The sequence below is a fragment of the Mobula birostris genome, chromosome 30 (assembly GCF_030028105.1).
Source record: "Mobula birostris isolate sMobBir1 chromosome 30, sMobBir1.hap1, whole genome shotgun sequence".
In the NCBI taxonomy this organism is placed as follows: Eukaryota; Metazoa; Chordata; class Chondrichthyes; order Myliobatiformes; family Myliobatidae; genus Mobula; species Mobula birostris.
The window spans coordinates 1,006,459-1,025,182 of NC_092399.1; the positions used below are offsets into that span (position 1 = coordinate 1,006,459).

Sequence of the window (18,724 nt, forward strand, 5' to 3'; positions counted from 1 at the left end):
GGACATCAGGAGTAAGAATCTTTACATCACGTTTCCATCTGTATGTGCAAATTATAGTAATTTGTAATAAATGTGAAGAAACAGCACCTCAACTTTCAACAAAGCACTTTATAGCCTTCCATACTTGGAGATGGTAGAATAAATGAAATCATTCCCAATCTTCCGCCAGCAGTTTTGATGAAGGGTCTTTGACCTCTTCACAGATGCTGCCTGATCTGCTGACTACTTCCAATTTCTGAAGGCAGACAGTAGTATAGTTAGTAGAGCTGCTGCCTCATTATCTCCACCAACCCAGGTTCAGTCCTGACCTCGTGCTGCCTTTGTGGAGTTTGCACACTCTCCCCGTGGGTGTGTGGTTTTCTTTGGGTGCTTTAGTTTCCTCCCACAAATATTAATGACCACAAAACTGTCCATGTAGATGAGTGATAGAGACTAAATTTAATGTGGGAAGAATGAAATGGATATGGAATGCATTGAAATTAAAATAGGTGATTGCTCTTTGGCATGGGTTCAGTGGGCTGGACTCAGCCAACTTTGCTGCTGCATCTCTCTCTCTGAATTCTAGCATCTGCGTTGATTTGATTTCCAAATCAACAGGGACACTGTGTTTCAGTTATAGAAGTTAATATAGGGACCTTAGTATCAATGGTTTACACAGAAATTTAAGATTTTGAAAGCAACACACTCAAATTGCGGGAAGAACTCAGTAAGCCAGGCAGCATCCATGGAAATGAATAAATAGTTGATGTTTCAGGCTGAGACACTTCTTCAGGACTGAAAAGGAAGGGGGAAGATGCCAGAATAAAAAAGTGGAAGGAGGGGAAGGAGGATAATAGCTGGTAAGATGATAGGTGAAACTTGGTGGGTGGGAAAGGTTGAGGACTGGAGTAGAAGGAGTCTGATGGAGAGGAGAATGAACCATAGGAGAAAGGGAAGAAGGAAGGGACCCAGGAGGAGGGGAGGGTTGAGAAGCAGATGAGAAGAGGTAAGACGCCAGACTGGGGAATAGAAGAAGGGGGGAGAGGGAGGGAAATTTTTTTACTGGAAGGAGAAATTGATATTGATGCAATCAGGTTGGAGACTACCTAGATGGAATATAAGGTTTTACTCCTCCACCCTGAGCGGAGCTTCATTATGGCACAAGAAAAGACTCTGGACCAACGCGTTGGAATGAGAATCAGAATTAGAATGTTTGGCCTCCGGGGAGTTCTGCATTCAGCGGGTGGAGCTGAGGTGCTCAATGAACTGGTCCCTTAATTTGCTGCAGGTCTCACCAATGTGGCAAAGGCGACATTGGGAGCACCAGACACAATAGATGACCTCAGCAGATTTGCAGGTGAAGTGTTGCCCCACCTGGAAGGACTGTTTGGGGCCCTGAATGGAGGTGAATGGGTAAGTGTAGCACTTAGGCTCCTTGCAGGGATAAGTGCCCAAAGGATGATTAGTGGGAAGGGACGAATAGACAAGGGAATCATGTAGGGAGTGCTCCCTGTGGAAAGCAGAGTGAAGGGGGAAGGTAAAGATAGGTATGGTGGTAGCAGGGGTTCCCAGCATTTTTTTTAATGCATGGACCCCTACCATTAACCAAGGGGTCTGTGAGTGCCACATTGGGTACCCCTGGGTGGTAGGATCCCTTTGGAGATGGCGGAAGTTGCAAAGGATGATGTGTTGGATGCAGAGGCTCATGGAATGTTAGGTAAGGGCAAGAGAAATTCTATCACTATTAAAGTGACGGGAAGATGAGGTGACCACAGATGTTGGGGAAATGGAAGAGATGTGGTTGAGGGCAGCATCAATGGTGGAGGAAAGGAAACCCTGTACAAGGGTCTTGTACACCATGTTCTGGAAAGGAAAGCCACATCCTCGAAACAGATGCAGTGAAGGTGAAGGAACTAAGAAAAAGGAATAGCATTTTTACAGGAGACAGGATGGGAAGAGGTACCGTCAAGATAACCATGGGAATTAGTAGGATTATAGAAACATAGAAAATAGGTGCAGGAGTAGGCCATTCGGCCCTTTGAGCCTGCACCGCCATTCAGTGTGATCATGGCTGATCATCCATCTCAGAACCCTGTACCAGCCTTCCCTCCATACCCCCTGATCCCTTTAGCCACAAGGGCCATATCTAACTCCCTCTTAAATATAGCCAATGAACTGGCCTCAACTGTTTCCTGTGGCAGAGAATTCCACAGATTCACCACTCTGTGTGGAAAAAGTTTTTCCTAATCTCAGTCCTAAAAGGCTTCCCCTTTATCCTCAAACTGTGATCCCTCGTTCTGGACTTCCCCAACATCGGGAACAATCTTCCTGCATCTAGCCTGTCCAATCCCTTTAGGATTTTATACATTTCAATCAGATCCCCCCTCAGTCTTCTAAATTCCAACGAGTACAAGCCCAGTTCATCTAGTCTTTCTTCATATGAAAGTCCTGCCATCCCAGGAATCAATCTGGTGAACCTTCTTCGTACCCCCTCTATGGCAAGGATGTCTTTCCTCAGATTAGGGGACCAAAACTGTACACAATACTCCAGGTGTGGTCTCACCAAGGCCTTGTACAACTGCAGTAGTACTTCCCTGCTCCTGTACTCGAATCCTCTTGCTATAAATGACAGCATACCATTCGCCTTTTTCACCGCCTGCTGTACCTGCATGCCCACTTTCAATGACTGGTGTATAATGACACCCAGGTCTCGTTGCACCTCCCCTTTTCCTAATCGGCCACCATTCAGATAATAATCTGTTTTCCTGTTTTTGCCACCAAAGTGGATAACTTCACATTTATCCACATTAAATTGCATCTGCCATGAATTTGCCCACTCACCCAACCTATCCAAGTCACCCTGCATCCTCTTAGCATCCTCCTCACAGCTAACACTGCCCCCCAGCTTCGTGTCATCCGCAAACTTGGAGATGCTGCATTTAATTCCCTCATCCAAGTCATTAATATATATTGTAAACATCTGGGGTCCCAGCACTGAGCCTTGCGGTACCCCACTAGTCAGTGCCTGCCATTCTGAAAAGGTCCCGTTTATTCCCACTCTTTGCTTCCTGTCTGCCAACCAATTCTCTATCCACATCAATACCTTACCCCCAATACCATGTGCTTTAAGTTTGCACACTAATCTCCCGTGTGGGACCTTGTCAAAAGCCTTTTGAAAATCCAAATATACCACATCCACTGGTTCTCCCCTATCCACTCTACTAGTTACATCCTCAAAAAATTCTATGAGATTCGTCAGACATGATTTTCCTTTTACAAATCCATGCTGACTTTGTCCAATGATTTCACCGCTTTCCAAATGTGCTGTTATCACATCTTTGATAACTGACTCCAGCAGTTTCCCCACCACCGACGTTAGGCTAACCGGTCTACAGGAAAGATGTCGATCGACAGTTTGTCTCCAGAGATGCAGACAGAGAGATGAGAAAGATGAGAGAGGTATTAGAAATGGACCAAGTGGATTTAAGGGTAGGGTGGAAGTTAGAGGTAAAGTTGATTAAGTTGTCAAGCTCAGCATGGGTTCATGTAGCAACACCAAGTTGTTTAGTATTTACTGTCTGTAAGATGTTTCTGTAGCTGATTCCATTGGCATGCATCCTTAACATGCTGAATGACTATTAGGAATCATTCCCTCACAACCCCACCTCACACATTTGTGATATTAAGGTGAAGACTGAGGTGAGTACAAGGACAGTGTACACCATGTGTGATGACATTTGATAAAGTTGTTTCATCAGCACATTGCAGTTTATTGAGTGTGGACTACATTCAATGAAGTGTCTATGGAGGGAAATAAACAATTGACATTTCAAACTAGAACCTTCATCAGGACTGGAAGGGTGTCGGCCCAAAACGTCGACTGTTCATTTCCCTCCATGCCTGACCTGCTGAGTTCCACCAGCATTTTGTGTATGTTGCTCCATTTCAGCTTCTGCAGTCATGCCTGTGTCTACCTTCAGTGAAGAGTATTTTGTTGGTAAACTTTTTCTTGTAACAGGTTCTACCCAGCTTATGAATGCCTAGTATATATACAACCCATACATAAATGAGCATCTGAGAGACTAGTCAATGTATTTGCCCGATGCTATAGAGCCGTGTGAAAGCTCAGCTTGTGGCTGCATTTTCAACTTGAGAACTGTTCGAGTTACAAGAAAGGGAAATCCAGCATTGCCAAGATGCTGTGTGTTTTAGCTGTAAGGAGAAGCTGGAAAGAGTTTGACAGTTTTCTCTGGAGCACCAGAGGCTAAGGAGATCTGACAGAAGATTACCCAATTATGAGAGGCATAGATAGGGTAGGTAATCAGTCTCTTTCCCAGAGTAGAGATGTCAATATTTATGATACTTTGAGGTGCAGGGAGGTAATTTTAAGGGAGACATAAGGAGCAAAGTTTTGTTTTACACTGAGAGCAATGACTGTAGTGATGGAAGCAGATACCTTGCTGGCATTTAAAAGACATTTAGGCAGACCCAGGAATTTGAAGGGAATCGAGGACAATGGATCATGTGCAAACAGATGGGATGAGTTTCATGTGGTTAGCACAGACATCATAGGCCAAAAGCCTGTACCTTTCTATTGTGTTCTCAAAGATAAACGTGACTTTCTAACCAAGATGGACGGCAGACATGACAAAGCATTCGGTATCTACAGGAAGTCAGAATGACAGAAAGATTAAGATCAGAGTGACAAAGGTGAGGAGCCTGAGGAAAGAATTTAAATTGAAAATTAATTGGTGTTGTTCATAGTATTTGGAAATGTGCTGAAATTATTGTAATCACTGTAGAAGTTAACAGGTATTATTACTAGCTACTGATACATTATATTTTATGGTTATGCTATTGTAAAGTATGAGGTGTACATACAGTAACCAATAATTCACTATCTAAAAAATCAGAAATCCCATGGTTCCTTCTTATTCACCAGGGTTCTAGTTCTCACACCAGGAACACTTACTACTTTATTGTGTAACATTTTATAAAAGGTGGAATAGCATTCAATAGACTGGAAAAAATGCCAGGTCAATACCACCAAATCCCTGAGTGTGCCCAACTACTGGAGTTGTAAAGCTTTTCTTTGAAAATTGATGCACAGGAATTATCCATATCTGCAATAGATACTGCCAAGATGTTAAGTTAGCATGTTAAGATGTATTATTGTCTTAATAAATATTTAAATGTATAATTTTGTATAGGTTTAGTTAAATATTGATAAGATTTAAATATCTATATAGTTGGTGGCTACCATGAGGCATGTAAGTTTCAGAGGAAGCAGCGTGCAAATGTACCTTTTCCAAACTGTGTGTAATATGGTATGAGTTTCAATACAAGATATCATTGTTGTTTGGTGTTGACTGCCTTCAGAGAGGATGGAAATCTTGTTATACTGGTGTTAGCAATTAGCTACAGAATCCCCAGGCACCACAGGAAGCTGCACTGACTCTTTGCCACTCCAGTCCATTTTCTCTTTACAACAAGGACATCAATACTCAAGCCCTGGTGCTTTTGTACAGATCTTCCTCAATAAGGTTCAGCAAGTCAGCTGAAGCATGATCTTATGTACTAGTTTTATGACATTATTATCAATTGCCCCCTTCCAAATTTCTGTTCTCGGGGTTTTTAGATTTTTTCCATAAGACTAAACAACATAGGAGCACAATTAAGCCATTCATCTTATCTAGTCTTCTCCGTCATTCCATCCTGGCTGACTTATTATCCCTCTCAACCCCATTCTCCTGCCTTCTCCCTGTAACCTTTGACACCCTGACTAATCAAGAACCTGTCAACCTCCACTTTAAATATACCAATAACTTGGCTTCCACAGTTGTCTCCAGCAAAGAATTCCACAGATTCGCCACCCTCTGGCTAAAGAAATTTCTCCTCATCTCTCTCCCCATGGCAATGCTGTTATGGGGTGGTTGGGTGTGTGAGAGGGGGAGCTGTTGAACAATAAAAGCTACCACAGGTAATACGCGTAAAATGACAATCTGAGAGCCATACAGTACTGTGCGAAGGTCTTAAACACATATATATGCGAGTTTGTAAATCTGGTGGGAGCAAAGGGCGTGGGGAATGGCAGAAGTGGAGTGCTGTGACAGGAGTGTGGGACAGGTGGTAGGTGCCCGACTGCAGTCACACCCTGTCCTGAGACACCAGGCAAGATCCTTTTATTCTAAACAATTAGTTTATTGATCATTACAGAATGTCTCTGTAGTGCTTCCCGCTCCCTCCCCTCTCCCTTCTCCTTTCCTGCCCCCGTTCCACTTTCAATCCACAATAGAAACCCTTATCAGAATCAGCTTTTATCATCACTCACATATGTCATGAAATTTGTTTTTTTTTGTGGCTGCAGTCCAATGCAATGCGTAAAGTTACTACAGAAGTGTTCAAAAGTCTTAGACACCCTAGCTATATATACGTGCCTAAGACTTTTGCGCAAGACAGTAATTATGAGCAACTTGGAATTTGCAAAAAGAAAATCTGGTCAACTTTCATTGATCCATGATTGATCCTTGGCCACTACACAATTCTGGTTCCTATGAAAGGAGAAAAAGCGTCAGAAGCCAGGCAGCAGCCTTGGGCCTCAGCTCTGGAACTTCCAGCTATTGCTATCTTATTGTGCCCCCTCCCTTTAAGATCCCGTTTAAAAGATGACACTTATCCAAAGTTTAGCTGACTTGCCTCTTTGTGTTTGTCTTTGGCAAATTCCTGTGGAGTGCCTTGGGATGTTTTAGTTGATTAAGGATTCTGGAAGCTGCTCATAACTGACTGCTGTGTGTGCTCTTAGCGCATTACTGATTGCAATGTGTGTTCTTTGTGCATTACTGACTGTGGTGTGTTTCTTTTTTCTCTTGCAGGATTAGTGTCAACACCGGGTTATAATGGAAGAAAAAAGAAACTTTGAAGAAGAGCTGAGGAAAATTGTTTGGAATGACAATCTTGAAGTTGTGTGTGATTGATAATTGTTTTCAAAGGGACTCACCATGAAGTGAACTTAAAATAAATGTCCCTTTTTCATTGGATTGTTACAAAGGAGGAATACCATGCCAGAACTTTAACTCAGTAACCATTCCCAGCAAATGTGAACAGACCTTTCTAAAGACAGCAAATTTAGCAAATGAATCCTGCCGATCTTCCGCAGAAAAGTACTTGAAGCCTTTCTCTAGGTCATGGATCCTGAGTCAAGCACTGCCCACCAGAAGAGTACAGGAAGGTCCGATCAGAGCCCAGGCAGAAAGTCGAGCAAGGTTGAAGCTGGTCCTTCAAGTGGGAGGTCAGCCTATCATCTGGGCCAGCTCCATCCCCAAGGAAGCCTCGGTGGTGACATCATCCCGTCCCAGCCGTGCTTTTCAGCCCCGTTACCTCTCCCCACCGAACGCACCCATCAACAAGCTCCGGCTCCAGATCTGCTAAAGCACACCAGTGCCTACTCTTATGAGCAGGCGCGCCACACCTCGCCACAGCTGCTGCACCAACCCGTGGCGTCTGCCTTCATGGCTCCGGTAAAGCCGGATGTTGGCCTGGAGGGGCGGTCATGGCACCTCTTTGACCCAAGGGGGCCGGTGGGCTCTGGGTCGTATCTACCCTCTGGTCTTCACACACATCGGCATCTTCTTCCTTCCCATTCTCCTGTCGTGCACAAGGAGGAGCCTCAGCCCGTCCAACCTGTCCACAGCCACCACACTGCTCAGGTTCCCTTAAAGCAGGAGGAGGTGCCCAGAAAGGAGAAAAAGCCTCAGAAACCAGGCAAGTATATTTGCCAGTTCTGCAGCCGTCCTTGTGCCAAACCCAGTGTGCTCCAGAAGCACATCAGATCACATACTGGTGAACGTCCCTACCCTTGCCATTCTTGTGGGTTCTCCTTCAAGACAAAAAGCAACCTGTACAAGCACAGGAAATCTCACGCCCATAAACTCAAAGCAGGGCTGGTGCCCAGTGCCAAAGGAGAGGTGTTTCCTGGAACGTCTGGACTGGAGATGGAGAAGCTCAGTGGGGACGAACCTGAGGAACACACTGAAGGGGATGAAAGCACAGACTCCGAAGATGAGACTGCCGGGATGATGAGTCACCCCCTCGAGCCGCCGTCCAAACACAAGCACATTCCAACCTGCGGCTCATCGGGCACTCATGAATCGAGTCCCAGGCAGCCAGCCTTTACCTTGGCTCAGCCGAGCGAGACTCCATCCCTCGATGAAGGCTTGCAGCTTTCGGAGTCCTCCCTCGACCTGTCCTTCAGTCACAAGCCAGAAGACTCGCACACCATCAAGCAGAAGCTGGCGCTGCGGCTAAGCGAGAGGAGGAAGGCCTTGGCCGACGAGCAATCCCAGACCTTTCTGAGCCCTGGGAGCAAGGGGAGCACCGAGTCAGGTTACTTCTCTCGCTCAGAGAGTGCTGAGCAGCAGCTCAGTCCGCCGCAGGCTAGTGCAAAGTCTTATGCCGAGATTATCCTGGGAAAGTACGGCCGCTACGGTCAAAGAACAGCCATGATCGCCACAAGCACCACGCAGAGGATGCAGCAAGTGGAAGAAAAGCCAGCGGGACTTTCATTTTCTGTGCCCAAAGCCCAGATGGAACAGAATGTCATTGAACATATCACCAAACTCATCACAATTAATGAAGCTGTGGTGGACACCAGCCAGATTGACAGCGTCAAGCCCCGTCGCACTTCACTGTCCAGGCGGGGTAGCATCGAGTCACCAAAGTTGAGCACCTCCAGAGATTCGTTTCAGTTTGACCTGAAGTCGCTGGGGTCTGGCAGCCTGAGCTCAGATGCTAGCAGGCTTGCCTTCTCAGCTGTTCATCAAGGATACAGTGCCGGTGAGACCGTGCCTCTGACGAGAAGCAACTCCATGCCGTCTGCAAGCAGCTCCTGTGCCCCGCCAGCCTTCAAAGGAAGCCATTCATTCGATGACAGAATGACAGAGCCCGACCAGGTCTTCAGCCATGGCTTGATAACGCACCACCGCATGCTGAAGAGGCAGAAAGCCATTGAGCTTCCTTCCGGGATGGAGTATCAGACAGAAGAAGCCGGCTATTCGGTGAAGGAGATGCAGGTAGCGCCTGGCAGGGCTAGTGAAGAGCAAGAGCCCAGTGAGACGGACCCCACCAAGAAGACCAAGAAAGGCCCCAGGGCCAAAGGGCTGATGTACGAATGTGATATCTGTGGGGCCCGCTACAGGAAACGGAGCAACTATGAAACACACAAGAAGTATTACTGCTCAGAACTGCACGCCCCAAGAGCCCGGCCCTACCTGCCTCCCACCCCTCAGGAGGTGGAGCGCAGGCCCCTGGGGCATGACATCCAGCCGCAGATTGTGCACTACAAGCTCCGTCCCTCCCTGGAGCTCACTCCGGCGAGGAAGAGGAGGAAAGAGAAGAGCCTTGGAGATGATGAGGAGCCCCCAGGTGACTATGGGAGCAGGCCGAGTCCTGTCTCCATTGCGGGGCCCTGCAGCAGTACCCCTGCCCAGTCTTCACTACTACCGCTCTCTCAGAGCTCGGGCCTCCCGCTGGAGAGGAGCCCACACATGGGCAAAGGCGAAGCCCAGCTGGTGATGGAAGGGAGTTCAGAGCAGAGGGCCAAGCCGAGGGCCACGTCCACTGAGGTGAAGCCTCATCCAGCGCCTGGCCCAAGCCTGGATGCCAGTGTCAAGAGAACCACCGGGAAGGAGATCTCTGTCATTCAGCACACCAACAAGCTGAGCAGACCCAGTTCCTTCGAGAAGTCTGAGGCCCTGGAGCACCTGGGCCCGCAGGAAGGCCCGTCGGCCGAGTATTCCGCTCAGGCTGGCGAGGCCGAAGCAATAAGGGCTTGGCAACCGTCTGCCGAGCCAACTCGGCCACACCACCCACCTCTGCAAGCCCGGCTGGTCCGCCAACGCAAGATCCAAGTGCCCGAGATCCTGGTGACTGAGGAGCCCGATAAGGCGGAGGAAAAGAAGGAGAAGGAACCGTGCACCAAGGAGCCCGAGAAGCCGCCTGAGGAATTCCAGTGGCCTCAGAGGAGCCAGACACTGTCGCAGTTGCCTGCTGAGAAGCTGCCACCGAAGAAGAAGCGGCTGCGGCTGGCCGAGATGTCTCAGTCATCAGGCGAGTCCAGCTTTGAGTCAGCCACGCTGTCGCGGAGCCCCAGTCAGGAGAGCAGTGTTTCCCTTGGCTCTGGCCGCTCGGCGTCCTTCGATAGGGACGAGGCAGCAGCAGCAACAGCTCCCAAGGAGGGCAGCGGGACAGCTATCGAGGTGCACAGCCGGCCCGCTGCCCCGCACATGCTGACGGTACCCACCCACTACCAGCAGCCACGGGAGATGAGGCGTTCCTCGTCCGAGCAGGCCCCAGGACACCAACTACCTTCGGAGGTGGCTGAGGCACGCAGCAAGTCCTTTGACTACGGAAGCCTGTCCTCAGAGTTAGCACCGGCCACCAAGCTGTCATCGCCCCTCCAGGAACGGCGGAGGTGCTTGTTGGTGCGCCAGGCCACGCTCAGCTGCTGTGCCGAGCCCACACCTGACCCCCAGCTCGGGCCCAGGCCCGAGAAGCAGGAGGTGACACTACCACAGCCAGTGGGAGCCCCAGGCCCACCGTCACACTTCCACTCTCCCCCTCCTCCCACCGCCCTGCAGCCCTACCCCAGCCAGTCGACTGATGCCCCACCGCCAGCTGAGACGTTGCAGCTGTTCCAGGGGCCTCTGGCAGCAGAGCAGAAACCAAGTCCACCGCCTGCCTTCAGGGGCCAGATGTCCGCCCTGCTCTCTGCGCCTGACGTGCTACCAGGCCCCCTGCCTTTCCCCCTGTACCCGCTGCACCACCTCCCACCACTGCCGGCGGACTTGCCAGCCCGGCCTTCCTCACTCCTGCCCCCGCCAGCTCTCCCCTTGCTACCAGCTCACTCCCAGATGGCCTTCCAGCTGCAGGCCGGGCCTGGAGTCGGCAACTTCAGGGAGCACAAGCCCCCTTCCCGTCTGTCCCCGCCGATCCGCTTGCCTCCTTTCCAGTCACAGCCCGAGTACAGCGCAGCTATTTCCACCACCTCCCCCTCAGTTGCCCAGCCCAGCATCACCGAGTCCCCGGAGCCCCTCCGTCCCACAGTGTCATTCATGGTGCCCGTCAGAGTCCAGACCCACATGCCGACCTTTGGGAGTGCGATGTACACCACTCTGTCTCAGATGCTGGTGACGCAGTCTGCAGAGAGCCCAGCCACCGTGGTCATCTGCAGGGTTGAAGGCAGTAGACCCAAAGCCACCCTTGTGTGCAGTGCTGCAGTGCACGGCATTGGGCTGGATCTGGCACAGGTGATTGCTGGCCATCACCAGGACTTGTTCCAGTCACCCTACCTGAGAGTACCATTGCCCGTGCCAGAAAGGAAAGGCTACGTGCCACTTGCTCCAATGACAGAGGGTACTTGTGCACCAGAGAGTTATCCATCCACTATTGGCGGAAGCAAACGGATGCTGTCTCCAGCGGGGAGCCTGGAGCTGACCACTGAGACCCAGCAGCAGAAGCGAGTGAAGGAGGAAGAGATCGAAGAGGAATCAGAAGAGAAAACAGAAGAAAAAGCAGACGATGCTGCAAGAAGACAGTCCCACCAACCAGCAAGACGTTGCCCAGCTGAGTCCAAAGCCTTACCTGTCCAGACCTCACCATCCCTGCAGCTGCCCAGGGCCTCAGAGAAACACGAGCTCTGGTCAGGAAATCAGTATAGAGGTAAAACTCCCCTAGGCCCGGTGAAGAAGGAAGATGCCCAGGAGGTGGCCCAAGAGAGGAGTCCGCTACACTTGCAAGAGCTTCAGACACTCCCTGCCAGCACTTTACCCAATCCACCCTCAGTCGCCAGTCCTACAAAGCCCAGCAGGGTTGTGATCACAGATGTCAGCGATGTCCAGCACGTGCTGCACTTCCCTAGCCTCCACACCACCACCAACGTCAGCTGGTGCTACCTGAAGTACACCAAGCCAAACCCCACACAGCAAACTGACCGAAGGTCCTCTGTGTATTCCAGTTGGTGTATCAGCCTGTACAATCCCAACCTACCGGGCATGTCCACCAAGCTAAGCCTTGCTCTTCTGAGGTCAAAACAGATGTCCAGCAAGGAAGTCTACACAATGGCCACAGCTCCACAGCGACAGACAGGGAAGTTGGTCCCATCGAGTACAAGGAAGCTCCGAGTTAGCGAGGTAAGGCAGATAAAAGGCATGGATTTGTTACTCAGATAAGTATGACCTTTAGGAGCAGGAGAAGGCTATTCAGCCCCTCAAACCTGCCCCATCTTTCATTGAGGTCCAGGTTGACCTTCTACCTCAAATCCACCATTGCATCCATTCCATTTTTGCCCAAGACTCTCTCATCCTTTCTCTTCAGTATCTGAATGTTCACAGGCCTCTAGGCTAAAGAAATCCAAAAAGAAACCCAGCCCTACAAATCCAACTCTTGTTCTGTGCTCGTTGCCCCAACTACTTAACTCTGCAAACACAGGAAGTATCCTCTCACCATCTAATCTTGAATGTTATCTGTGTTAATAAGCTCATGTTTAATCTTCTAACCTGCTGTAAATACATATCCATTGTCTACTCAGCATCTCCTCATGGATCACCTCTGTCCCAGAAAGTATACTGCTGACCGCTTCCCCCCCCACCCCAACTCCTGCTCCCCATTAACCATTCTCCCCCCCCAAATCCTCTTCCCCATTTAGTAGTCTAGTAACCACTCCCCCCTAACTTTTCCTCCCCATTCAGTAATGACCTAACCTAATGTCCCCAATATCGATCACACACGTTGACTCGACTGGTCTATTCAACCATCTCCACATGGATCAGACCTGTCCCAGAAAATATTCCCCACCCCCAATCCCAATTCCTACCATCCATTCAGTAATATCCTAATCTAACTTTCCCTATGTCCATCCCTCCAGTCTATTAGGCCATTCGTAACCTGGAAGGATCAGCATTAAAATGCCTTTGGCCTTTTATAAAAATGAGTAACATATAATTTGTTTGCCCAATTCCATAACATGTCAAGAAGTTAACTTTTCTGTAACTCGTACAAGAGCAGACAGGTCCCTCTGAATGCTCAACTTTTCCACCTCCCACTATTTAAAAATCTGTTTTCCTCTACAAAACAAATAATTCTGTATTTTTGTATGTTACATTTAATCTGCAGCCGTTTTGTTGGAGCTCAATTGATTTTCTGAGTTTAAAATACCTTAAAACTTTATGCAGTATGAATGCCCTCTTATAAGAGAGAGGGGTATCCATTACAGATGAATTTGGAACAAATGTTTACTAAAGTTCACAAGGGGTGTATAGATTTTGATGGAACATATGAGACGGAGGGGTGGGGTAGTGGATCTTGTGAATTACCATCTGCAAGCACAAGGCTTCTTTCTTTAAGTTCACAACTTCACATTTACCTAACACTTGGGTGTCTTGTCAATGGACTAAGTTTGAAGGTTTGCAGAGCTAGAATATTAAAGTGGTATTGCTGGGCAGCTTGGCTGAAAGGCCCAGCAGAACCTATTCCATGCTGTATCTCCAAATAAACAAATAAGTTTATTATAAATAAATAAAATATTGTGGCTTGTAGAGGTTTGCTACATTTGAATCACAGTTTACGCAATTAAGAAGTGCTCTCTGAGACACGATGAGGCCCTGGGTTCAAGTGTAAGGTTTATTTGTTTGTTGTAATTTAACTAGAGAATGTTTGTATTTCTGTGCACTTTGACTCCATTATGGGTTCTCGTGTTTCTTATTTGCATACAGTACTGACTCCCAACCATGAGATCAGTTCCAACATGGGTTCTCACTGCATCCAGCTCCAACTCTCTAATGACACCTTCATTAGCTCTGGCCTCTGCGACAACTCATCCAAGGTCCACTTATTCCAATTATCAAAAACCGTTTATGTAAAGTCTATCAATGTGCTCCAGGTTTATCAAATCCACACGGCTGCTTCCGTGTGACCTCTGACCTGGAAAGAATTGAGCTTCATGCACAGTGTTGAGATCCTGTGTGACCCCATCACAAACTTGCAAGCAGATACAATCCCTCAGGTTAAGCACACTAAGCATAAGTCTGGATGATTTACAGTTATAACTGCCAAATTCATTAGGTTTTTAATTACTTCAGTGGCATTCCTAGATGCTTACCATTGCAAGTGCTATTGGATTTATTGAGTATGCCCGCAAGAAAATGAATCTCAGGGTTATATATGGTTACACATATGTACTTTGATAATAAATTTACTTTGAATGCTGAATTTTCTATTCCTAGGTCCTTTGTTGTTACTCTCTACCTGGTGTCAGTCTTGACTTTCAAAAGGAGACAATTTGTAGAAAGTGGTGAAGAATGAAAGAGGTAATCAAGTTACCCGTAACTGAGCTAATTATGTAATTCAATTCTCTCTATAGATTCATATCCCTTCCCTCCTTTCCGGAGATGGTGGAAAAGAAGCCTTCAAAGTGGAGGAAGAAGAACGAAGAGAGAATCGTGAAGATGATAGTTCAATGGCGAAAAAGCTGGAGCCGACGCGAATTAAGATCTTTGACGGCGGGTAAGAGCCATGTTCTAATATATATGTGCGTGGAGTGATGATGGTCTGTAGCTGAAATGTGTTGCCTTTACAGTGAAAGAAATTTGCCTCAAGGATTTGAAAGTGTAGCCTATGTTTGTTAGAATGGTTACATTTATATTTGCTCTCTTGAGGTTTGAGCTAAAATTTCCCAAGGGTTTTATTCTAAGAGGATGCAGGTTAAGTGTTCAGGCAGATTTATTTTTCCAGGGCAGACCATTGAAATGTTCGGCATAGTCAGTAACCAACACTGTTTCCTCAACGTGCAGGAAGGTCCTTACATAGAAGTGGAAATCTTTCTGGGCCAAAGTACTATTTTCATTTTTGCACACTTTGTAATAAACTAGCTGAGAAGTTGTACTTTTAAAATGCATTCACTACCTATACTGGGGAAACACAAAAAGAATTTGTGACTGGTATCTCCCATTGCACTTTATTACCTCGCTTTAGGGTTAGGGTGAGAGTCTCTGTACCAAAGTCAGCTCGTACATTGCAATTAATTGCTAAAATTAATCATAAACAAAACTTTAACCTATTCAGTTGTGGAATATCTCATCTTTGGGATTGTATACCTTGCTTCATAGGGCATTAATCAGTTAATTCCTTGTAGTTGTCAATTTAAAAACAAATGTCAAGTTAATGTGCCACAACATTACAGGTCTGGAGCTCAGAAAAATAGAGGGCTATGGGTAACCCTAGGTAACTTCTCAGGTAAGGACATGTTCAGCACAGCCTTGTGGGCCGAAGCGCCTGTATTGTGCTGTAGGTTTTTCCTATTTTTCTATGTAACATTTTGTTTCTCTCTTGCATTTGAGTTAACAACAGATGTAGCCTAGGTCTTATTGATGTTTCATCCCCACCACTGGTTCCTTGAGATAGTGTGAAATAATTTGGCAGGATGTCTTAGTATGCCAACTCTCTAATCGATATGTGAGACAGTGTGTGCTATAACTGAATCACTGAAGCTCTCCGCTAGGAGGCACGAATTCAACTACAGCTACAGCAAGCAACGTTACAACTTTTTCTTGTCTATTTGTTAAAATATCATCTAGATGTCAAATATAATTGTTTTTGCACAAATGCCTTTTATTGTAACACAATTACATTGATCATACAGTCAAAGATAACACTGGTATTTGAATGTATTGTCAGCTACAAGGGAAAGTAGTTTAAATCTCTTTACTCTGAGAATGATTAGAATGTGGAAGTTGCCACTGTAGAGGAATTATAGGAAAGCTGGACAAACACAGAGGAAGCAGTGGATGAGAAGGGCTGGAAATGAGATGGAAAAAGTGTTTGTGTGAAACTCTGGGGCCTGCTACTGTGCCTTAACTCTGGTAAAATAAGCATTTACATCATTATGTGTGTTGCTTTGGATTTCCAGCATCTGCAGAATCTCTAGTGTTGATGATCTGCCCCTCCGTAGATACTATCCAACCTGCTGAGTTCCTCCAGCAATTTGTGTGTTGTTTTGTTAAAATTGCATTCAATGTCGCATTATAATGGTTAAAGTGAAAAATAAGTACTTACACTCAGTGGCCACCTGTACAGCTGCTCGTTAATGTAAATATCTATTCAGCCAATCATGTGACAGCAACAGGCATGGTCAAAAAGTTCAGTTGTTGTTCAGACCAAACATCAGAATGGGGAAGAAATGACATCTAACTAATTTTGACTGAAGAATGGTTGTTGGTGCCAGATAGGCTGGTTTGAGTATCTAAGAAGCTGCTGATCTCCTGGGATTTTTATGCAGAACGATCTCTAGAGTTTACAGAGTTTGGTGCAAAAAAAAAATCGAGTGAGCAGCAGTTCAGTGGATGAAAATGCCTGGTTAATGTGAGAGGCCAGAGGAGAATGTTCAGACTGGTTCAAGCTGACAAGAAGGCGACAGTACTCAAGTAACCCCAGGTTACAATAGAAGTGTGCAGGAAAGCATCTCTGAATATAATACATATTGAATCTTAAAGTGAATGGCTACAACAGTAGAAGAGCATGAACATTCCTTCAGTGGCTACTTTATTATGTGCAGGAGGTACCTAACAAATTAGCACCGAGTATACTTTAGAATCAGATGGTGAAATATCACTGGTGGTGAAATTTGTTGCTTTGTGGTAGCAGAATACTTAAAATATACTTTAAATTATAATAAGAGATGTATGTAAATTTAAGTAATGCAACAAAAACTGAGGTAGTGTTCATGGGTTCATTGTCCATTCAGAAATCTGATGACAGGAGAAGAAGCTGCTTCTAACGCATTCGGTGCATGTCTCCAGGTTCCTGTACCTCTTTGATGGGAGTACTGTGAAGCAGTAATATCATGGGTGACGAGCGTCCTTAATGATGGATGCTGCCTTTTTGAGGCAGTGCCTTTTGAAGATCTCCTCAATGGTGGGGAGGCTAGCGCTCATGATGGAGCTAACCGAGTTGCCAACTTTCTGCAGCATCTGTGTTCCACTCCTGTACCTAATAAAGAGGCCACTGAATACTGGGAAAAAGGTAAGCTTAGGGTGTAAAATAATATTTCCTGCTATTTAATGTTGGAAAGTAAGAGTGATGGATAAAGAAAGTAATTCATTGACATGCCCATTATAATTACTGGAAGGTTAGAAGCCATTGCAGTTGATGTATTTAATGCAGCGGCTTTCAACAGCACTGTTATCTTTGCAGGTGAGCAACATCACAGGAGAGGCATGAGTAGTTCTAAATAGTGCCCTTCCTGCTTTCGTGCAAATGGCAGGATTGTTCCGCATTTGTTTTCTGTCTACTGAGGTTTGTGGAAAGAGGAAAAGAAACAGCCAGCGTTTGTTCCAAGTTGAAATTTCATGAAGAAACTTGTTCTTGATTTCTTTACATTTCCATTGCTTTATTTTCCTCATTACTTAAATAATACTGAGTTTGGAATTCTCCATGTACTTTCCAGCTGAGAAGTCTGCAGAACGATCGGCACTGGTGCAAGGTTCCACCACTGTCCTTTTAATTTGGACGTCTGACAGCTCCTTAAAAGGCAAATGTCTATTTCTCTGTGGATGTGTGCAAGCACTTTGAATAGGCCTACTTAATTTCTACTGAGTAAACACATGCTATGGTTTGGAGGATGTAGATAACATTTGAAGGTCGAGTTTCTAATGATAGTTCCAAAGAATGTGCTTGAATGTGTGTGATCAGTCTGTTTTGTACAATATGAGCTGAGTTAATTCCATTTTTCAATAGCTTTGATTCTCACTTCATGCAATATTATCTCAATATTGACTTTAGTAGAGTGTACTGTAATTATCCAGGTGAAAGTCAGATTACCCTAATATTTAAAGTACATTAGTGCCTGCATGAAGGTAACACAATATGGAGTGAAGATCAATATTTATTTTGCTCAAGGAAGTGCAGCAGTAGACGCAAGTGCAGGTGATGTAGACTCTCAGTGTCAGCTATTACTGGATAATGTTGTCAATGAAAATTAAAATAGAATAATTAGAATAATGGGCCCAGGACACATACACACCTACAATTCAAACGTCATTTATTTTACTTGTGCATGGTCCCTGTCACCCACACTGTTCTGGAGCCTGAACAGGGAACTGCTGTTTGTATACAGAATTGGCTCATCAGTTACGGATATTGACCATTTAGTAAATTGTATCTGTTTGAAATCCTTACTTGCAAGATCAATCACCGTTCACAATAGAGTTGTTAAAAGTTGATCTAAACTTCAAGCTGACAACTGACGATAGTTTGAACTTAGTAAAGCAATTGTTCCTTAGGCGTAGGGTGTATTTCGCATCCTTCTGCTATTCCTGTCTTGTCAGTTTCCAGCATCCCCTACTATGTAAAGGGAAGCTATGTTCTTCTAGGTTGATTAGACCATAAGATAGACCAGAATTAGTTTGCTCTGCTATTTCATCATGGCTCATCCATTTTCCATCTCAGCCCCAATCTCCTGCCTTCTCCCCGTATCCTTTCATGTCCCAACGAATCAAGAATCTATTGACCTCTATCTTAGTAAACCATAAGATATGGAAGGAGAGTCTACCACAGTCATTCTCACCTAGCTGTCTGCAGTAAGCAATCTCACTTCAAAGGTCTCCCTTGTATGGCTTTGACTACACAACATCACAAACATCGTTGTCTGGATGTTGTCTTTAACCTTTGCCTTACCTCAACTCCCACATTAGTACAG

General features: G+C 46.0%; 1 protein-coding gene across 10 annotated transcripts in view; it reads left to right on the forward strand.

Annotated features, from left to right (window-relative positions):
• hivep3b (HIVEP zinc finger 3b) overlaps positions 1-18,724 on the forward strand; it is a 699,020-nt gene that overhangs the window by 610,821 nt on the left and 69,475 nt on the right. For all 10 annotated transcript variants that reach the window (XM_072247286.1, XM_072247288.1, XM_072247289.1 and 7 more), the window contains 2 exons: positions 6,852-12,164; positions 14,393-14,535. In XM_072247286.1, coding sequence (XP_072103387.1) covers positions 7,164-12,164; positions 14,393-14,535 — 5,144 coding nt within the window. In that variant the 5' untranslated portion in view covers positions 6,852-7,163. The remainder of the gene's footprint in view (positions 1-6,851; positions 12,165-14,392; positions 14,536-18,724) is intronic.